This window comes from Hypomesus nipponensis, chromosome 25, assembly GCF_054491055.1.
Source record: "Hypomesus nipponensis isolate SF chromosome 25, ASM5449105v1, whole genome shotgun sequence".
NCBI classification, from domain to species: Eukaryota; Metazoa; Chordata; class Actinopteri; order Osmeriformes; family Osmeridae; genus Hypomesus; species Hypomesus nipponensis.
In genome coordinates this window covers 5,676,793-5,699,020 of record NC_140385.1, presented here as the reverse complement: position 1 = coordinate 5,699,020, position 22,228 = coordinate 5,676,793, and the positions used below count along the sequence as shown (strand labels likewise).

The 22,228-nt window shown below is 49.7% G+C and overlaps 2 protein-coding genes and 1 long non-coding RNA gene across 4 annotated transcripts; 2 read left to right on the top strand and 1 right to left on the bottom strand.

The window, feature by feature from the left end:
* Positions 1-209: 209 nt before the first annotated feature.
* Positions 210-2,015, bottom strand: pop7 (POP7 homolog, ribonuclease P/MRP subunit). 2 transcript variants are annotated; one of them, XM_084691020.1, is made up of 2 exons: positions 1,927-2,015; positions 210-1,147 (listed from the first exon to the last, which is right to left on the bottom strand). In XM_084691020.1, the coding sequence occupies exon 2, from the start codon at positions 1,109-1,111 to the stop codon at positions 647-649; it is 465 nt and encodes a 154-aa protein (XP_084547146.1). In that variant the 5' UTR covers positions 1,112-1,147; positions 1,927-2,015; the 3' UTR covers positions 210-646. The 2 variants fall into 2 exon arrangements, with proteins under 2 accessions (XP_084547146.1, XP_084547145.1); XM_084691019.1 differs by lacking the exon at positions 1,927-2,015 and adding an exon at positions 1,411-1,565.
* On the top strand, positions 2,016-15,852 carry gigyf1a (GRB10 interacting GYF protein 1a). The gene is given in 26 exon segments (XM_084691012.1): positions 2,016-2,310; positions 4,037-4,615; positions 4,956-5,019; positions 6,523-6,652; positions 7,145-7,240; positions 7,498-7,612; positions 7,982-8,090; positions 8,306-8,520; positions 8,676-8,896; positions 9,420-9,570; positions 9,827-9,907; positions 9,910-10,017; positions 10,104-10,252; positions 10,408-10,573; positions 11,451-11,662; positions 12,025-12,128; positions 12,352-12,452; positions 12,563-12,636; positions 12,862-12,999; positions 13,164-13,373; positions 13,469-13,674; positions 13,828-13,988; positions 14,107-14,270; positions 14,436-14,480; positions 14,980-15,124; positions 15,700-15,852. Coding segments are annotated over 24 exon segments (3,204 nt in total). The 5' UTR covers positions 2,016-2,310; positions 4,037-4,615; positions 4,956-4,984; the 3' UTR covers positions 15,768-15,852.
* Positions 15,853-15,856: 4 nt separating this feature from the next.
* Positions 15,857-22,155, top strand: LOC146222027 (uncharacterized). The gene is made up of 2 exons (XR_014746693.1): positions 15,857-19,500; positions 19,656-22,155. It is a non-coding gene; the product is annotated as an uncharacterized LOC146222027 (long non-coding RNA).
* Positions 22,156-22,228: the final 73 nt, after the last annotated feature.

The window sequence follows — 22,228 nt, the reverse complement described above, 5'->3', positions numbered from 1 at the left end:
CAGATACTAGTTGTATGGGTGTGAAAATGGGTTATAATTATCAAGACCATATCCACTGGTTCTACTTTACGGCAGTAAACGCCTCTTTAGCTTGGTGGAGAAGACAAAAAAAAGAACTGTACAGATTAAATTCTGCTCAACACTGCCACCTAGTGGACCTTCTTAGGTAATACGTTTACATGAACAAGTAGGGCTCCAGTACTTAAGTATTTGATTTCTGTCAATAACATTTAATTTGGCGCTTATAAATAAACAACATCACAGTCAGGTACAGTACAAAAGGTTAACCAAACCCCAAAAGGACATTTATCAAATTAGAATGAAACACAAACACAGTCTTAAACTATGATATGTGCTTGTCTGGCACAAGTCTGCAGGATTTAACGGCATGCATAACATTAATAGCCAACAGCCGTGATCTTAGTCAGCTACGACAAAAACTGCCATTACAGTCAGCACAGCACACACAGTTTACAAATACAGACGATGAAACCGAGAAAACAAGAGAAATCATTTTTCCACAACACAAAAAATCAATCCATCTACAACATCCACATCGGATACAACTCCCTCTGTGTGTGTGTGAAGAGCCAGTCCTCTGCCTATAAGCCATCACGTTCTGCTCGGATGGTGCGTCACTGCCTGGTCACTGTGGGTCAGGGTAAAACACTTTGATGTGTATGGCCGAGTTGTTGCGCGTGCGAGTCATGGGCTCCCCAACCTCATCCGGGTCCTCCGGCTCCAGGTCGTCCACCAGCTCCACAGTCGAGGTGTTGGCTGCCAGCTGTAGCGCCCCCTGGCTGCTAGCTTGGAGCTGCAGGGCAATGTTGATGGCCCGGTTGATGGCCAGGCCCAGGCCGTGGACGCAGATCTCTCTGTGGCCTCCGCCTTCCAGAAGTTTCTGGCAGCGCGCCAGCTGAGCACGGAAGTCCGTCTTCATGTTGACGTAGACGTCGTTGCGGCGCTTTGGAAGCTTCCTGGGGAGGCGTTTGCGGAGGGTGTACTCGACGGGGTCCATCTCTACGGCCGCGCCGTCCGTGGAGGGAGGGGACACGGCCACGGGGGGAGGCTGGAGGATGGAGGCTGAGACTGGGCTGCGTGGCTCAGTCATCTCTCGCTAGGCTGGAGGCTGAGTACGGAGATGGAGCTGCGGACAGTGGAGAAAAGCCTCCATTTTAGAACATCTCTGAGATTGGGGTAAACAACAAACAAACGAGATGAAAATAGGGAGCACACAGTCACATAAATAGTTGGGAAGGCAAAAACAGGAAGCACAATCATTCATTTTCTCTACGTTTGACCACTCATGGGGGGGAAAAAAACGTATAAGACTAACACATCTTTACACTAATATCAGTCTGTGAGAGGTCAATTACTAACTGTTAACAACAAGCATCTTAGCAGACGTACCCAGTAATTTGACAGTGGTTGTCCTTTGAACGGAAATATGTATAACTTATGCACGGAATTAGTCCATCATCTACCAAATTGTAACACTCAAGTTATACTTTACGCTGTATTTTAAAGTCGGAATCCTATATATTTTCGCCTTGACTCGTTGTTCTGCAGCATCCAAAATTGGTTGAGAACACCCGGAAACAGTATTTTAGTGTACCGGAAATACTCTTGGAAATATTTGCATTGTCACATGAAAATAATATTGCGCCACTGTCAGGATGCTCCAGAGAATTATGTCGTGGGCTTTTGTAATCTATAGCTACATTTGATTACAAGCCACCCCGTTAACACAATTCCCACTGTTTGCTGTATCTGTGATGGATCTGGTTGATTTGTTGATTGTCGATGTGATCGTGCAATTATGAAACCCAGGCAACGTGCGAACATTTTAGGCTTGTATTATGATTTCTTATGCGTGGAAGCTTGTTTGTTTCAAATATAAGACAATTTAAGTAAAGATATACGTACACGTAAATGCTCATTTGACATAATCGCCAAATCCTTCATCGCTCAGAAGTGGGGGTGTGTTTGGCTTGAAATAGCATAAACTCTAGCATTGGCTACTGGCTTGTCAGTGTGGAGTCACGTGGTACGAACAGCCCGGCCATGTTTCTGAAACACAAACAACAAGAGTAGCGAAGCGGACTAGACATCAACACGCAGCGACCGTAGGAGGAGAGGAGTAAAATAATAAATAAAATACTGAGCACGACTTCAGGATCAGTACCATTCTGTTGGAGGAGAACGTTTACATGAATACAGGAGAAACCAATTTACACAAATGAATAGTAAATATTGTAGCTAAATAAATACAGCGTGTTTGTTAAATAAACATCGCCTCAGAAAAAAAAGGTAAGTCATGGCTCCTCTCCTTGAACGTTTTGAAATGTTTCAGTTGGCAGTTAGCTACATTAGCTGGATGGCTAACTTAGCTTGTTGCAGGCTATGCTGCTATGCAGTGCAGTAAACTAACTAGCTAGGTATGTTGCTAGCGTTTTTTGCTAATCTATGAGGAATACGCATGTGTAATACTATAGGACGTGAGACACATTTGTCTAGTGAATAAATTGTAAGGGGATTGTAGGTGACTCATGATGTGTTGTGATTTGACTGATGCTAGTATAGAAGGCCATAATGTAAACAGCGGGGTATAGTTGACAGGTTTGGCCTGCATTGGTTGAAAAGGGAGAGGGGTAAGTTGATTTTAACACACGCGGACACTCCGCCCCCTTCACTGTGATATATACCTTGCAAGAAACGCAAGGCCCTAACAGCCAGCATACAGCAAATTAGGTAGGTAACCAGCAGGTGTTATACTTGTGCAACTGAAATACGATATTCCTCTGGTATAGTTTTCAGTGGCAACGGTAGTGATGGATTTATGGTTGAAATGGAATGCCCCAGTGAGGAAGGAGGGCGGCAATCATGGTGCGCTCGAGCCTTACTTGCTAGCTAGCTGTTAACTAACGTTTGACAAGCTAGCTAGCAACTTGACGGCTCAACGGCGACATTTAGCTTTCTAGCTAGTTGGAGTAATTACCATGCAACTCTTAAGATGTTCGGAGATGGAAATAAACATGGATTGTGTTTAATGGGATAATTTTTAAACGCAATGTATTTCGAAATGCAGTTAGTAGCCGATGCTAGCTATGTAGCAATCCCACATACCCCATTCTGCGCTATTGAGTGTTATTGTTTTGACAGGTTTTACTCTTTGCTAGGATTTAACTCTGTAACCTACTTATTACCATGGCTATTGGGAGCATTCAGTATTATATTCTAACCCATTCAGCCAATGTATTTCCTTACAACTTTGTAGCCAGAGAAAGATCATTTGTAATTAAAAAGTTGCAACAACAGCGAGAATCCTAGCGATAAGAAGCAGATATAGGGATTCGACATTGTTAGACACACAGTTTTGGTATTGAATGTGGGTGTGGCCTAAAGCTTGTCCAGCAAGTGATTTATTGAAGATTATACTTGATGGTTCGCTCGTTAGCTTCAGGATTCTTCCAGTCATTAGAGGGACCCTTGCCTCTAGAATCTGGCGCTGGTATGCTGTCGCTTGGTTATGACCCTTGTTCCCATGACATTGGCAGGTGCTGTGTCTCACAGGGGCTGTGTTTTTAACGTTTTTCTTGGAAGTGTGTCATCATCATTGTAAACACTTAAGCTAGCAGTGTGTATTGTTAATTTTTACATTAAAAAAAAATGATGTCTTCTGTATGTCCACAATATGTGGTACTTTTCACAAAGGCCAATATTAAGTTGTAAGCTTTGTAATGCACTAGTGTTAGTACCGGAGGACTAATCTGATTGACATGTCTTCTTTAAAGCACAGTGACAGCATTTTACATTGAACGCTGTTAGCTCAAAATGTTGGAACAAGTCAAAGCAATCAAGCTCTTCCCAACACAGTGCAGACTGCCCTGCTCACACTGTGTCAACAGACTGAAATCAAATTACATCGCCTTGGCAATCAAGAGATAGGCAGTGTGCCAGCTTCGTTTGAGAGTGTCTCTCTGTAACTTGTATTATGCCCCTGTTCTCTCTCTCTGTGTCTCTGTCTCTGTCTCAGTGGTTGGAAGGGAGGTGGACAGGAGCCAGAGGAGTTACCTGGAGGGTCTTGGTCCAGTCACGTTTCAGTTGGAGTGACAGAACAACAAACAAAACGAGTTAGAAAGAGGGAGAGAAGGAGCGAGTGTATCTGCTCCTGTCTGCTGTTCCAGTGGCCTCTTCTGCTTCGGTGTCGGCCTGACGTTTTTTTTTTTTTTTTTCTCTGCCCTGCATTCGAGTGATCGTGATTGTTTTGTTTTTTTACACGTCGCAATCATTGCCATTGCTAACGAGATCGTTTTATTTCGTTTGGGCGTCGGATTCCAAGACACTTTGAGGTTTTTTATTTTATGAAGACAATATTCAGCTGTGAGCAGAGGGTGTTTCCTGCCTCGGGAGTTCTTCTCGCACCACACACACACGCGCGCACACACACACACACACACCTGAAACTGGCAGCTATCCTTCTTCCTACCAGTGTGTTTGGGGAGCTCTGCGAGCACAGCTACAGCACCACTCAGCCTTCTACTCACCTACGCCTATCTACACCAGCCCTAGCCTGGTCCAGCCCAGTCCAGCCTGGTCCTCTCACCTGGACAGGGTAGGTGTGTGTGTGTGTGTGTGTGCGCGCGTGAACGTGTGTGTGGAGACGCATGCGAGTGTGGGGATGTGTGGATGTGCGTGCATGTGGATGTGTGTGTGTGTGTGTGTGGATGTGCGTTTTGATGGATGCATGCATGTGTGGGGGATCATGCGCGGATGTGCGTTTGTGTGAGGATGCTCGCATGTTGACGTGTGTGTGTGTGTGGATGCATGTAGGTGTGTGTGTTTGTGTGTGTGTGGATGCATGCGTCCCTACGGAGCTGTCAGTGTTTGTTCGAGTGCTCGTTGTCTGTGTGCTCCACACTGACCGACACACCCCTTTTTCTGCCACTTTGCAGATACTCAGTTCTGTGAGGACTTGAGGAATATGACTGCTGAGACTCTTAACTTCGGCCCAGAATGGTAACCCGCCCCCGCTCTCTCCCCTCCCTCACCCCACACACTTCCTTTTCCTGCTTCCTCTCCAAAGCCCTCCACTGTCCCGGGCACACTCCTCCTCCCCCTCCCCCACTCTGCTTGCTTTTTAATGACCTCTTCCTGGACAGTCTTCTCTCCGCACACATTTTCTGCTCCAACATTCCTTTGTATCTTCTTCCCTTCGACCCTCCTCCTCCTCTTCCTTTCATCGCAGTCCATTCTCTGCCTCTCACGATACTCATTCTTACTCTCCTTTACCTCCGTGTTCTTAGCCCCCCCTCCCTCTCTCACTCTGGGCCTCATTTACTAACAACGGCGCAGTTTACGCTGTGTCTGTTTTTGCGAGTTTGGTAAAAGTGCCCGCTATGCTTCCTCCTTTAGCGTAGTATTTATCAAACCTGACACCCATCAGGCAATCGGCGCATACTCCGCCCTCAAGCGTAATTTGCGCGCCTCCTAAAAGAACAATGGGCTTGCATATTTCTATCATGGATCTTCCTACGGGAAAAAGAAAGCGCAAGCTTAAATGTAGTGACGTGCATGAAGTAACCGCAAACCTGAACATATTACAGGGCAGAACATTTCCATGTATTCATTTAGCAGACGCATATTGAAGTGCCACATTTTTCCGAAGTGCGCCCTGTTTGTAAATTGCCCGCATCGTTCGGTCAGTCATTGCGAACAATTAACGCCTGGAAATAGGCGCAAACTGCTCGATAAATGAGGCCCTCTGTCTTTATCTCTGTCTCTTTCTCTCTCCCTGCCTTCCTCCCCCTTCTGTCAATGTTAGTGCAGGGCTTACAGGGCGGTGTGGCCCCAGGTCTGGTCCAAGGCCATCTCTAATGGACTGTGACTGCTGTGCGCATTCCTGATCCGTGGCCAACACACAGATTACCCCTCCGTTTACATCTGTGGTGCGCTCTGTCGCTCCTCTCTCTTCCTCTCTCGTCACCCTCTCTCGTCCTCTCTCGCCCCCCTCGCTCTTCCTCTCTCGCCCCCCTCTCTCGCCCCCCTCTCTCTCTCAGATGTGCCATCTGGATGTGGTGTGGAGTGCTGTATCTCATTCTGACACGCAGGGAAAGCACACGACTAGAGCCGGCACACACACAAACACAGCGTTTGTTTTTTTTTGGCCGACCAGCGTAGCTTACCGATAGCTTCAACACGCCCCAACATCAGCATTCTGCCCATATGTGAGTTTCTTAGTTGGGTGTTTTGAAAACAGCAACGAGGCAACAAGCTCATTTGATCTAGGTGGAACAGCAGCTGCGCTACATGTGCTGAATGTGAAGCGTGTTTTCTCCCAGGTTAGGAGATCCCCCCCCCCCCCAAATCTCATGTGTACATCTGTCATATTCATCACCCCCTAGTATACAGTTACTCCTAAGCAGCTCAGAGGTGCTGTGTCAGCCCCTTTGAGAGTGTGTATGATTAACCTCTGTTGTGTCCCCCCCCCCCCCGCCCCCGCCCCCTCTCTCACCCCTCCAGGCTCCGTGCACTGTCCAGTGGGGGGAGTGTGACGTCCCCCCCCCCCTCCCCCGCCATGCCAAAGTACAAGCTGGCCGAGTACCGCTACGGCCGAGAGGAGATGTTAGCACTTTATATCAAAGACGACACGGTGAGTCAGCGCCACAGCCGGGGGGCGGGGCGCTAGCGCTAGCCGGGGGGGCGCTAGCCGGGGCAGCTGCAGGAGCCTCCTCACGGCAGCCATGCCCCGGGGGTGGAAACATGCCCAGGTGGAGCGGGGCAGGTGTTCTTGTGGATGAAAGGGGGTTCGGGAGGGGCTTGGCTCGAGTGAGGAGGAAGATGAGAGTGTTTGCTGTGATGTGTGGCCTCACGAGGTGGGAGATACATTGGAAAGTATTAAACTAAGATATCAAAGTCCATCTGGGCCCCTTGTAGGGTGTGTGTGACATCATCGGGCTCTCTGACTGTGTGTTGCGTGGCTCTGATTGGCTCCAGTTTTTCCGCTCACCGTCGGATGAGTGTCACGCAACACGTGCTCCCTGATGAAACATAATGTGCTGTGTGTGTCTTGTGTGTGTGCTGGGGATATCCTAGAGTGGTTGACGTGTTGGTGTTGATGATGTTGTTGTTGTTGTTGGAGCAGGTCCCAGAGGACATGCAGGATCAGGAGTTTGCTGCTATTCTCCAAGATGAGCCAACCCAGCCTCTGGCTCTGGTGCCTCTCACCGAGGAGGAGCAGGTAACACACACACACACATTTATACACACACACACACACACAGGAGGAGCAGGAGAAAGTCACACACACACATTTATATATATATACACACACACACGGAGGAGGAGCAGGTCACACACACACACATTTATACACACACACACACACACACACACACACACACACACATATATATATATACACACTTTTAACACAGCGTGACACGCTCGCAGTGTGAAGCAGCATTCCTGACATTCCTGTGTGTGCGTTCTGTGCAGAGGAACTTCTCCATGTCTGTGAACAGCGTGGCCGTGCTGAGGCTCATGGGAAAAGGAGGAGGGGCCGCGGCGCCCGCGGGCGTGGCCCGAGGCCGCGGCACCACCAGGGGCCGAGGTGAGGACCCGCCCCCCAGGACACTGACTTCTTTCCCTCGTTCAGTATCTGATCCAGCGAACGTCCTCCTAGCCCGTCCCAACACAGACTCTGTGGGGCCACACCTGCCTCTAACGCACCTGCCTCTAACGCACCTGCCTCTAACGCACCTGCCTCTAACTCACCTGCCTCTAACTCACCTGCCTCTAACACACCTGGGTTTATGGGCTTATGAGTACAAACACAGCTCTGAGCTGCTAAGCTGTCCTGACTCTCGCTCTCTCCACACTGTAAACACACCACATCCGCTTGGGAGGTGAACACTTGAGTTGGGGTGGGATTCTGACCCTCTCTGTGTGTGTGTGTGTGTGTGTGTGTGTGTGTTTCCAGGACGTGGCCGAGGAGAAGGTGGATTCTACCAAAGAAGTATTGAGGAGGCAGAGGTGGGCTTTGGCCGCGGCGCCAGAGAGATACACCGTTCCCAGAGCTGGGACGACAGGTAACCAAGCAACCGGACCATCCCCCCCCCTCTCTCCCTCCAAACGCCAACTTCCTGTTTACTTCATTAGTTTTGTCTTTCTGAGGGGCCGTACATTGGTTGGCTGTACACAGTCGTAGGGCCTCTTCTTTGAAACGTCTTTCGCTCTCTCTTTCTCCCACCTGCACGTCCCCTCTCTCGCTCTAACACCCCCCCCCCCCCTCACCTGTCTCCAGGGGCGAGAGACGCTTTGAGAAGGCAAGCGTGCGCGGGGGTCGCGAGGCCGTGCGCGTGGGCTTCGAGGAGGCGGGGCCGGCGGCCGCCAGGAAGGAGTACACACGCTCCGACAGCGATAACTGGCGCATCCTGAGGGAGGAGCAGGAGGAGGAGGAGGCCGCCGCCGCCAACGACCCCGGGGGCAGCTGGAGGCTGGCCGGAGTCCGCAGAGATGGTAAACACACACACACACCTTATACCCTCTAATATTCACATGTATACGCACAGTTGCGTCGTTTGTAGCACACATTCAAACACAGATACCGTCAAATCTGCTGTCTCCGTGATCCTGTCCCTCACCCTCTCGTGCTCTGCTCCCCCCCCCCCCAGACGGGGGTCCGCGCTCGGCCGGGTGGAGGGAACACGTGGGTCCTGGGGAGGGCCGGCGCAGGAAGTTTGACTTTGACTTCCGGGAGGCTGGCGAGGGAGGCCGGCGGCGCAGCGAGGGCCCGGAGGACGACCGGGACGGCCTGCCTGAGTGGTGCACCGACGAGGAGGACGGGGAGATGGGCACCTTCGACGCCTCCGGGGCCTTCCTGCCCATCTCCAAGGTGAGGGAGAGGGAGAGGGAGAGGGAGAGGGAGAGGGAGAGGGAGAGGGAGAGGGAGAGGGAGAGGGAGAGGGGGAGGGGGAGGGGGATGGGGAGGGAGAGAGAGGGAGAATTGTGTGTATGTGTGGGATTTTGTGGTTTTACATTTTGAGCTCTAATCTTTTTTTTATTTTTTATTTTATCGTCTCTTCACATGAAAGGTTTACTGAAATGTGTGGGAATTAAGTCTCTAAAATATGTTTTGGCCTTTGGTTATTATTTTTTTATTTCCAAAAACATGTACGGGAACAACAAAACCAGACAGTTTACAAAACATAACGAGACAAATACCTACTGACATGTAAGGGAGCAACAATACAAGACAATTGACAAAAACACAACAAGGGATGGGGGAGGGGTGCAAGGATGACACATTAAGCAAAATACATGGAAATGGGGCAGAAGAGCCACTCACAATTTGAGCTCTAATCAATATTTGCTTCCCCCCCTTCCTACTTCTCTTCTCTCCTCTTCTCACCCAGAAGGGCGGCAAGGAGTCCATGCTGGATCTGGAGTTCCAGGGCATAGAGGAGGAGGAAGGCAGGGAGGAGGAGGAGGGAGGGGGGGAGGAGGAGGAGGAGGAGTGTACAGCAGACATTGAGAGGAACGGGAGCGCAGGGGGCGACAGGGACATGGGTGAGTCCTCTCTGTCTCTGACTCTGACTCTTCTCAGTCTGCCACATTGATCCCTCCATCCCTGGGCGAAGAAGGTCACATGGTTCTCAGTCACTTCTGTCTTCCATGTCTGAATCAGCAGGATGGAACGTGAGACGCATGTTCAGATTGCATTACTTACCCTTCCGTTGTTTTTTTTTCTTCCTCTGTCTCTCCCTCTTTTCTTTTCTCTCTGTCTGTCTCTCTCTTTCTGTCTCTGTCTCCTCTGTCCCTGTAGAGATTAGAGAGGTTGTATCCAGCCTGAGTGACGGCGAGGGGAAGCCCCCGTCGTTGCCCCCCTCCGCCTCTCCCCCCCCCTCTCGGCCCCCCCCGCCCTGGGCCTGAAGAGCGGGCCCCCCCTCGCTGGCCTGGAGCCCTCCCCGCTGGCCAACAGCCACTCCGCCAAGGCCTGCGCCATGCCAAGTAAAGGTCCGCACATACTCTTTGTGCGTGTGTGTCGTGTGTGTGTGGACGTCCCTCACTAACCCCCCAGCTGCGTTGTGTGTCCCCCTCAGAGGACGAGCCAGCAGGGGGCTCCACCCGGGCCAGCCCCCGCTCCTCCTGCTGCCTGCCTCCCCCCCCTCCCTCCTCCTCCGCTGCTAGGGCCCTCCCTCCCCCGGGGGGCGACACCGAGGACGACGAGGGCATGAAGCACCTGCAGCAGGTAGGAACACGCCTCGCTCTGACCGGTGGATGTGAGGGTACCAGCTGCTGTGTGTGTGTGTGTCCAAGAAGCAGGGCTGGTTGTGGTGGTGGAAGGAGAGCCGATTGGACTGTTAACCAAACGCTGTGTGTGTGTGTGTGTGTGTGTGTGTGTAGGAAGCGGAGCGTATGGTGGCGTCCCTGCAGGACTCGTCCCTGGAGGAGGAGTGCTTCACGCAGGCCCTGCAGCAGGACAGCGGCAGGAACACGGCGGCCGCTCTGCCCCTCTCCCACGACGCCGCCATGAAGTGGTTCTACAAGGACCCCCAGGCCGAGATCCAGGGTGAGAGCACACACACACACACACGTATATCTACCCCCTCCCCCACACACACACACACACATCTACCCTCCCCCCCACACACACGTATATCTACCCCCTCCCCCCCACACACACACACATATCTACCCCCTCCCCCCCCCCACACACACACACTCCACCCTCTCCTTCACCTCACCTATCTCTCTCCCCCTCCCCCCACACACACACACACTCCACCCTCTCCTTCACCTCACCTATCTCTCTCCCCCTCCCCCACACACACACACACACTCCACCCTCTCCTTCACCTCACCTATCTCTCTCTCCCCCCCCACACACACACACTCCACCCTCTCCTTCACCTCACCTATCTCTCTCCCCCCCCCCACACACACACACTCCACCCTCTCCTTCACCTCACCTATCTCTCTCCCCCTCCCCCACACACACACACACTCCACCCTCTCCTTCACCTCACCCATCTCTCTCCCCCTCCCCCCACACACACACACACTCCACCCTCTCCTTCACCTCACCTATCTCTCCCCCCCCCCACACACACACACACACTCCACCCTCTCCTTCACCTCACCTATCTCTCTCCCCCCCCCCACACACACACACACTCCACCCTCTCCTTCACCTCACCCATCTCTCCCCCCCCCCCCCACACACACACACTCCACCCTCTCCTTCACCTCACCTATCTCTCCCCCTCCCCCCCCCCACACACACACACTCCACCCTCTCCTTCACCTCACCTATCTCTCTCCCCCTCCCCCACACACACACACTCCACCCTCTCCTTCACCTCACCTATCTCTCTCCCCCTCCCCCACACACACACACACTCCACCCTCTCCTTCACCTCACCTCACCTATCTCTCTCCCCCTCCAGGTCCGTTCACCACCCTGGAGATGTGTGAGTGGTTCCAGGCGGGCTACTTCACCATGACCCTGCTGGTGAAGCGAGGCTGCGACGAGGGCTTCCAGCCCCTGGGCGACGTCATCAAGATGTGGGGGCGCGTGCCTTTCGCCCCGGGCCCCTCTCCCCCGCCCCTGCTGGTCAGGCCCCCGCCGCCACGCCCTCTGCCCGCCCGCGGCCCCGCGGTGAGTCTTGACTCCAGGGAGACCCTGGCCTGGCGTGTTGTGTTGGGGATGTGGAGGCGGAGTATGGGGCTGCAGTTTCAAGTTCTCTCTTCCTCACTCTTTCCTCTCTTCTTCTTCTCAATCCCCATCCCCCTCTCTCTTCTTTCCTTACCCCTTTCCCCTCCTCTCCCTCTCTCTCTCTCTCTATCTCTATCTCTATCTCTATCTCTATCTCTCTCTCTCTCTCTCTCTCTCTCTCTCTCTCTCTCTCTCTCTCTCTCTCTCTCTCTCTCTCTCTCTCTCTCTCTCTCTCTCTATCTCTCTATCTCTCTCTCTCTCCCCCACTTTATCTCCCCCACTTTATCTCCCCCTCTCCCCCCCAGTCCACCCTGGATCAGGAGCGTCTGAAGAAGCAGCAGGAGCTGTCAGCAGCAGCCACTCTCTACCAGCAGCTCCAGCAGCAGCAGCTGTTCCAGCTCATCAACAGGTGTGTGTGTGTGTGTAAGTGTGTGTGTGTGTGTGGACGTGTAGTCTTCAAACATTCAAAACTTGTTTTTGAAAACTTGTAGGAAATATTTGTAAAACCTTTTTTTTTTTCAGAAAAGTTTTTTTTTTTTTACATTTAAAGTTGGTTGTGAGCCTTGCGTGTGTATTTGTGGGTCTTGGTATGTGTTCTGTGTGCTCTATTTGAATGTGTGTGTGTGTGTCAGGTGCGGAGACCAGGGTATAATGCCTTCGATGAACAGGTCGATGTCAGTGCCAGATACAGGGTCCATGTGGGACATGCATACCTCAGCTTCACAGCAGTCAGGTGACAGCACACACTCACACACACTCACACACTCACACACTCACACTCACTCACTCACTCACACAGTCAGTTTGCTTGCATTCCTTTACACTCTTCCTCCCTCCCTCCAGGCGGTGAAGCCAGTTTGTGGGACTTAACAATGAATTCTTCAACTCAGGGTCCAACTCTGGAACAGCTTCAGAAGGTGAGCTGGACCCACAGCGCCCTCTAGGCCCCCAGCAGCTACACTGCACCTCCAACACTGCACCTACACTGCATCTCTAACACTGCACCTCCAACACTACACCTTCAAACACACCTTACTGAGTCCCAAACATTGCCACGCAAACACACAATCAATCACTCGATAAGCAAGACCCACCTCCCATGATTTAACCTTTGACCCTCCTCTCCCATGTGACCCCCCCAGCTCCAGCAGGAGAGGAGAGAGGCTGAACTCAGGTCGAAGCGCGAGGAGGAGGAGCAGCGCAAGCGTCGGGAGGAGAAGAGGAGGCAGCAGGAGGAGCAGAAGATAAGGGAGGAGGAGGAGCTCTTCAGACGCAAACAGGTAGGAGGAGGGAGGAGGAGGAGCAAGGTGTGTGTGTGTGTGTCAGAGTTCATGACCTCCCATGTCCCATGTCTGTGGGGTGTGTTGATGTTGGCCCGGTGTGCAGACATTGCACTGAATGTCACCTGTGGCCCCTGTCTTCCTCCCCGCCCCGCCCCCCCCAGTGTCGGCAGCAGCAGGAGCTGATCATGAAACTGCTCCAGCAGGCCCCCCAGCAGGCCGGGGGAGGAGCAGGGGGCTCAGGCTGGAGCGGGGGGCCCACCTCTGGGCTTGCCAAGCAGGGCAAGGGCCTCAGTCTGCTGGACCTCCAGCAGCAAGAGGCTGAACGGCTCCTCAAACAGCAGCAGAGGGTGCAGCAGCAACAGAGAGACCGAGTGAGTAGAGGAAGGATGGATGGATGCATTTGATTGACGGATGAACGAATGCAGGAGTTTGTATTTTATTTTTATGAATCATCTCTCCCTCCCAGCACCCTGGCTTGTCGATGGGGGGCTCGTCCCTGGGGGGCCAGTGGGGGGAGGCCAGCGTGGGGAGCCTGTGGAGCGGGGGGGTGCTGGAGGGCAAGGCGGGGGGCTCCGGGGGCATGGGGCTGTGGGACGAGGCGGTGAAGAACCAGAGCAGCATGAGGAGCGGAGGCCTGGGCATGAAAAACAGCCGCAGCAGCCCCTCACTCAGGTAACCCTCCTTCTCTCCCTCCCTCCTGTATCTCTCCTTTCTTTTCTCTCCCTCGCCTTACCTCTAAATCCTTATTTCTCTTCATATCGCTCTCCCCTTGCTCCGCTAGCGTGTGTCCTGTATCTGTACTGACCTCTCCCCCCTCCCCCCCAGTGAGCAGTACATGCTGCGGAGGAAGCGCACGGAGGAGGAGGACAAGCTGCTGAAGCTGCTGCAGGGCATCAAGCAGCCTCAGGATGGCTTCACCACCTGGTGTGAGCAGATGCTGCACGCCCTCAACACCTCCGCCAACAACTCCTCCTCCGCCCTGGACGGTAGGGCCCCCCCCCCCCCCACACACACACTCTCTTCTGTCAAATCTCCCTTTGCCCCCCACCATCCCATTTGGCTTCTGTTCCCCCTGTGCTAACCCGCGAGCGTGTGTGTGTCCAGTGGCCACCATCGTGGCCTACCTGAAGGAGGTGGAGTCTCCCTATGAGGTGCTGGACTTCATCCGCTCCTACCTGGGCGACACCATGGAAGCCAAAGCGTTTGCCAAGCAGTTCCTGGAGCGCCGTGCCAAACAGAAAGCCAACCACCAGAGACAGCAGCAGCAGGTGCACCCTGATGAATTTACACTGTGTGTGTGTGTATGTGTGTGTGCCTGCCTGTGTGTGTGTCTGTGAGAGAGAGAAAGCGCTGACCGTAGAAACATCCTCTGAGTGTATTGGATGGCGATATTGATTGGTAACTGAGCACCTGTCCTTCCTGTGTCCTTCCAGCTGTCAAAGGAAGTGGCGGGGCTAAACATGAACTTCCCTCTGCAGGTGAGCACCTCACCCAGCCCTCTGCCTCCACCCACACACCGCAGAGAGCACTCTCGTTCAGCCACTCACGGGCCGTCTTACAGACGTGGTCTCTCGTTCAGCCACTCACGGGCCGTCTTAGAGACGTGGTCTCTCGTTCAGCCACTCACGGGCCGTCTTAGAGACGTGGTCTCTCGTTCAGCCACTCACAGGCTGTCTTAGAGACGAGGTCTCTCGTTCAGCCACTCACAGGCCGTCTTAGAGACGAGGGCTCTCATGCAGCCAGTCACGGGCAGTCTTAGAGACGAGGGTCAGGGGGGGTTTGAATACAGAAAAAGAGAAGCTTCTGGCTTAGTTACAGAAAAGAATCGTAGGATTCTATCGGTTTCTCTCTCCGTCTCTCACACACTATCACCCTCTCTTTTACTCATTCCCCCTCACACACACAAACACACACTCTCTCCAACTCTGTTTCTCTCACACACTCTATCCCTGCCTCCCTCTCTGTCCCCCCCTCCAGGACTCAATGCGTGGGGTGAACCCGGCAGCGCTGCAGTCCATGTTCCAGGCTGCCCAGATGGGCAAGGGCGGGGTCTACGACTCCCAGGGGGGCAAGATGAAGAAGAAACAGCCCGTGATGCTGCACTCTGACCCCAGCATCCTAGGTAGCTTGCAGCCCCTCCACACATGATCGGAGCACACCCTGAGGCTTAGCTCTTAGCTCTTAGCCCTGTACGACACGGCTCAAACCACCCTCGTGACTTGCACACTTGTTTTCTTCATGTTGTGCGGCTTACATTTAGTCATTTAGCAGACGCTCTTATCCAGAGCGACTTACAATAAGTACAGGGACATTCTCCCCGAGGCAAGTAGGGTGAAGTGCCTTGCCCAAGTACATAACATCATTTCGCACAGCCGGGAATCGAACCGACAACCTTCTGATTTAATAGCCTGATTCCCTAACCGCTCAGCCATGTGACCCCCGGCTCACTTCTTCGTATGACATCAAATACGATTCTTCTGTTGGTTGAAATTGTAGTTTGCGTCAATTTACAAAGTCTTAAACGTCAACGTTTTTGTACAGCAGAGCTGCCAATTGAGAGACCTTTGCTTTACTGCTGTGGAACGCTCTCTCTATCCCTCCTCACTCCTTATCATTCTCTGTCGCTGTGCCCCTTCTCCCTCTTCTCTCACCTCCCTCTCTCTCTCTGCTATCTCTCTCCCGCCTCCCTCTCTTCAGGGTACTCATTCCATAACGCCGGGGAGCGTCTGAGCCTGAATGAGATGGAGATGGTGGAGGATTACTGAAGCAACAGCAGCAGCAATAGCTACCTGAGGCCTTCTGTCTACTAATGAGACAACCTGATGACGAATGTGCACTGTCGGGGGACGGGGGGGGAGGGAGGGGGGGGTGTGGAGGGAGAGAGCAGCATGGGTGGTGAGGAGATGGGTGGGGGGAGCCCGGGCGAGGCAGGGATGTAGAGGTGGAATTTGTATCCCTCCTCTCTCCTTTGCCATGGTAACGCCCCCCCCCCCCCTTATCCTCCTCTAATCGGTCACTTGTGGAGGGAGAGTTTAGGGGGCGAAGGGAGGCATCCTCTGGCACTTAAACAGAATAAGCACCTTAAACTCAAACTAATGCACTTTATTGAGATGGGATTTGAATAGGGTTGTTTATTTTTTTTTGTTTTACTTTATTTGGGTGTCGAACACAGAATCAGTGCCCAGGTGGTATGTGTGTATCACATGTACACACGATACTGCGGGGGCACACTGCGTGTATGAATCAGAACTGGAAGGTTGAGGTGGTTGGTTGCTTGGTGGAAGTGACAGTGTTTTTGTTTTTAGCAAAGTCAGGGGGACCTTTATTTTGAAAGACCTTATCAGAAAACAAATCCTTTCTTGAAAGACAAACACTGTTGTTTTTTTTTGTTTGTTTGTTTAGCCTTTTTATAAAGAAAGACATTTATATAAAAAGTAAAGCTATTAAAAAAAATTCTAATAAAAACTTGAAGATTTGCACTTGCGTTTAAAAAAGAAAGAAAATTACAACAAAAAATGTCAACGAATGGGGTTATATATTGAGATGAATATTTTTGTGAATGTGTGTGTGTGTGTGTGTGTGTTGAATAAGTGAATGTGTTTGTAAGAGTTTGAGTGTGTCAGCAGGCAGGTGTACATCAGTAACCTGCCTGTCTGCACTATGTTTTTCTTCAATGCTTACCAAGATGTATGAAACATAAGAGGTCATTTTTTCTCTTTTTGTTCAAATGATAATTTTGTAATTTCATGAGTAGAATGTGTACCTCTTTTGTTAAAGGGGGACTTTCCTTTGTATCCATGTTTGACTGTGTGTGTCTAAACGTGTGTTTAGAGTGTGAATGAGCATAAGAGAGTAATAGAGAGAGAGGGCAGGCAATCGCACAACGCATCCTTTATCTCACCAGCTTTTCATCCCCAGGGAAATGTAAACAGAGAATCAGACACTTGTAATCAGTAGCTATGCTCCCTGTCATGGGACATGGGTTCACCTTTACTGTTTGTCGATTGGTTGTCTGGATGGAGGGGCGTGGCCTCCTACCCAGCTCACCATCTCCCCGCTGGCCTCGTGTCAGCCTCCATGAGGGCGTGGGGCAAAACCTCTGTGTGTGTGTGTGTGTTTGTGTGTGTGTGTGTGTGTGTGTTGCTGGTCTCTTAGAGGTGAGTGATCACTACAGGTACTCATCTGTGCGTGTGCGTGTTTATGTGTATGAATGCACAATAGTGCCTAAGGACTTTGAAAAATAGCGCAAACGGCCATTGAGACATTATCTTGAGGTTGAGAGTGAGTGAGAGACCAGATACTATTTCTAGGGGATCCTGGGGATGGTTCATTGGAAGGTTAGTCCATTTTTTTTTTTTCTGGGGTGTGATCACGTTGCCTTTAGTCACCTCTCAAACTCGTGAATGAAAGGTTTTGAGTTCAAGACTCAAACTATTAGCATCCAACTGTGCAAGTGTACAGGAAGGTGCACAAAATGTTTGTATGTTGTGTTACCTATATTCATTGTTGCTGTTGATGACTTTCATTTTTTATATATATAAATATTAATGAAAATATATATGAATATATACATTATATACAAAGTTTAAAAAAAAGTATTTGAACTAAGATTATGTTGAGCACTTGGGGCTGCTATTTCTGTTCCTTTTAATCTTTTATTTTTCCTTAATTTTGTTTTTCCTTATCGCCATGTGAAGTGCGTTTGTATTATTTCTTTCTTAAGAAAAGATTGAATGTATTCCAAAAAAAACACAAGAACTGTGCTGATAACAGATTATTTTTTTCCTTCTTAAAATGTCAAAAAATGTAAACAAGCGAGAAAAAAAAACTGAAAAAAAACTGAAGAGTTGAGACATGCTTTTTTTTTATACACAAAGGAGAAAAAAATATCTCTTGGATTGACACAGTTAAACCCACTGCCTCTACAATCCTGTTCTTGCGAGGACAACGTGACTAAGAAAAAACAAAAAACAAAACAAAAAAAAACCTCTTCTATTCCTTACTGGAGGTTAGGTTGTTTACAGACCACATGGATTTTTGTGGGTGCAGGTTAGTGTGGGGTCTTCGAGGGGAGGGGGGGGGTGGGGTGCTTGCAAGTGCTCTTCTGCACTGTGGACAATGAGTGGCATGTTGGTTTTTTTGTTAGTTTTTTGAAGAGCAATGATATAATCTACAATTTAACGGACAAAAAGGAGCATGAGGAGCGACAAATCAAAGATTGTCTTCATTTTGTCTCAACTTTCTTTTTGAGATGGAATGTGTGGGTTACTTTTGTTTACCAGTTTTTTTTTTTTTTTTCCTTATCCATTCTGCTATCTTCTTCCATTTTTTTTTTACTGCCTGTAGCTGAACAAGAGGAAGATCAACTCTTTCTATTGGTGGAATTAAAACAAAATGAACAGTGTGGATTTAGCTGGTACATGGAATTTGCAACATCCTCGCTTTACCAAACATTCTGGATGCAGAGTTGAATACTTTTCTTCCCGGTTTCCTCTTTTTGCGAACCTGGAAAACCAAGATGGACAAATCATCGTGGCGTGGACGAGAGAGAGATAGGAGAAGCAAGGAAAGGACACTGTCAGGATTGGAACTGTTCGTATACATAACCTCAAACCTACCATTCATTTACATGTGATAGGACTGTGTATAGGCAGGTCTTACCTTCCTTTTTTTAGTTTCTCTTTTTGAACGAGGGGGGGGAGGATGTTGGGTGGCGGCAAGCGTGAGGCAAGGGCCCTTTCTGCACCCCCCCCCCCCCCCCCTCACACACTCACTATGCACTTGTGTTCATTCAAGCTGTGATGTTCCATTGCATTGTGGGAACCGGAGCATTACAGCAAGATGGTTAATTGAGGATGTGGACTTAAGTCAGTGTGTCTCAAGAAAAACGAGATGAGAAAAAAAACAAAAAACTTCAATCAAAAACAAGTATCCAGGGGGGAAGTGGACAAGGGGAGTGCCGTAATACTGTTGACTGAAGACCACCCGGCGTCCCCCCCCCCCCCCCCCACTCCTCCTTGTGTAGATAAACATTATTTTTGTATTCCCTTGAGTGAGACGTCACTTGGGACTCCCACCGATCCAGAAGGGCCCTCCACACTGTGAAGGAGGGACAGGATGGATCTGAGGAGCAAGAGGGGATGATCCTCAAAGATACAAAAGTTTTTTTTTTAAATTTGATATATACATACTTGGGAGTTATATGAACTACTTGAGACTGGATTTGATTTATACTCCCTTTGCCAGTCGCCCTGTCCCAAGAAACGGGCACAGGGATGAGGGGTGGGGCTAGGGGTACATGCAGCGACTCCCAAGACTGAACCATGATAGGGGGCATTCATCAACATGGATGCGCCCCCCGCCCCATCCCGCCCCATCTGGCAAAACAAACACCAAAAGAGGAGTCAGAGGAGAAGGGGAGGGAGAGCGTGGATGGAGGGGAGCGGCTCCATTCCCTGGAGTGTGATTTTACTACTGCAAAGGAGAACCATGATGTGGGTAAGACACCACTCCAGTGTATTCTAGGCATTGAGTTCGTGCAGAACTGGGTTGGATTTGATTGAATTTAATTTGATTAAATGACTGCTACTGCTACTTTGCTTCTGCAACTATTGCTTTGTTACATGTTTCAATTGCTGACTCTCGTTCCACAGGGTTCCTGCTGTGGCCTGCTGCTCTTTGCCGTGAAGAATCGGGATCCACGACCTTTGACCTTCCAACTTTGAGATCCGCCGTGCCGACCCTCCCGATACCACGCGTCTGCAGTGAATTCTGGGTGCAAGGGCTTTTTTCCCTCTACGTGCGCAGTGGTTGAGGAAGAGGCTGCCCCTTGTGAGGCTCCCTCAGCAGCCACAGAGAGACGGACCTTTCAGGGGAGACCACAAAGATTGCGTTGGGATGGATGACTCCTGACTGTAGGGGCCGCAATCCAAGGCTGTTGCCCAGGAATGGTGACTGGAACCTGGGGTGAAGGGGCAGGGTGGAGCCCCTTCCCTGGTGGAGAACAAGACTTCTTGTCAAACACACACACACATATAGACATGTTTAAATGTAGCTAAAATGTGTAAAATCATTCCAAACATGCACACAGATAACATTACATACAGGTCCCTTTCCTGAACACTCTAAACACAGATGTGTAAAGAGCTTACAACTCTCTCTCTCACACACACACACATACACACTATACATTTAGCAGGCCTCAGTACCATATCCTTTGAGCCTTGTCTGCTTTGTAAATAATGTAAAAGTTGTTGTTTTTGTCCTGTGGGGATTTGGGTCTATTTCTTTCAGTTTGACTTGCCTTAACTGTACAGACTGTCCGCCTTGGTTGGCCAATTCAAAAAGACGTCGGTTTTTGATTGGAGGGGAGTGAAGGACATATTACCAAACAGCATCTCTTATTGGCTGACAAGGACTGCTGTGTGTTGTGTGACGTACTAGCATACAATTTACATCTTCTAAATGTGTTCACTGTAGTTCAAACATTAACCAAAACATAGAACAGTAGGCAATCTCTGATGATAGTGATTATGATGATGGTTTGCCTTTTTGTTTTTTTCTCCAAAATGTGCTGATTCCCAGTTTGAAATGCCTCTACGTGTAGCTGCAGGTGCAGGATGGGAGGAGTCTTCTGATTGGAGCTGAGCTGAGCAGGAGGGGCTGAATTAAAACACTGTACCCTCATGTCAACTTGCAGAAGGGGTCAAACATACTAGACTTGAGAGCCATGCTAATGGTTGTCTAGATCAGTGGTTCTTAACCCTGTCCTCGGGGAACCCTGTCCTGAATGTTCTAGATCAGTGGTTCTCAACCCTGTCCTCAGGGACCCCCTGTCCTGCTTGTTTTAGATGTTTCCCTGCTCCAACGCACCTGATTCAAATGCATGTTTGTTACCAGGCTTCTACAGAGCTAGATAACGACCCATTTATTTGAATCAGGTGTGTTGGAGCAGGGAAACATCTAAAACATGCAGTATAGGGGTTTCCCTGAGGACCGGGGTTTAGAACCACTGTTCTAGATGTTTCTTGGCTCCAACACACCTGATTCAAATGCATGTTTGCTTCGACAGAGCTAGATAATGACCCATTCATTTGAATCAAGTGTGTTGGAGCAAGGAAACATCTTAAACATGCAGGACAGGGGTTCCCTGAGGACCAGGGTTAAGAACCACTGGTCTAGATGCTACTAAATGGGCTGAGGTTATTGAGTACTGCTCAAAATGACTTTTGTTTGCCATGATTCGTTTTAATATTTGGATCTGAAAGGAGTTGATGGTTTTGTTCAGAAACATTTTTATTAAGTATTTATTCATGGAGGCTCACTTAAGACATTAAATAGGTCAAAATATTTTTATTCCATCGATGCAGTTGATGATGCTTGTCCTAGCGGGTATTTGTGACAAGCAGCAATTCAGTGTTTCTCCACAGGCACATGAGTGATAGTGTTGTATTCTATTTCCAACATGTTTCTCAGAGCAGATAGGAGACTTGGTCTGAAACGGTCTGTGTGCAGTCAGTTGTGACATAGACATGTATACATGTCTATGGGTTGTGATGTCGAAGGGAGTTTGACCATCATTGTCAAGATAAGTCTTTTGTGACTCACACAGTGGCACCCTAGTTTGAAGTGGGCTTCAGTTTTTTTCTTTCTCGTATTAAAATAAATAAATAATGCAGTCATCTCTTTTAAGTGCCATACTCTGAACTGTCATATGTGCGTTTCATTTTTTTTAAAGGCGTCTTTGTTGTCGGAGAAGTCGGTGGTTAGCTGTCAGAATGTCGTTTTTGTGTTTATTATCGGCAGGTCGTCTAGTCTCAAACTGTCATCAGAGATCCGTCGGGATTGTGTTGTCATGGCAGCGAGGCCCCTAAGGAATCACAACAAAAGCTTTTGATTGATGTATGAATTCATGAAATGAATGAATATCGACCAGTAGATTTTGATAAAATGGAAATGTACCCTCTTTTCCACCCCCAACCAGTCCGCTCAGCTCCATTTGCTTTGAACTGTTAGAATATTTGTGATAATAGCATACATGTAATACAACAAATGCATTTGGGAAAAAGAACAATCTAAAGAAAAGTGTAAATAGTTTGGTTTTTGTTTGTTTAAAGATTTAAAAAAAAACAATAAAAGAAGCATTTAAACGTACATCTGAACGTGTTAATGAGTCTCTTTCTAGTTTTACATACGCAAGCCATAACGTCTGTTGTAGTAAAAGCAG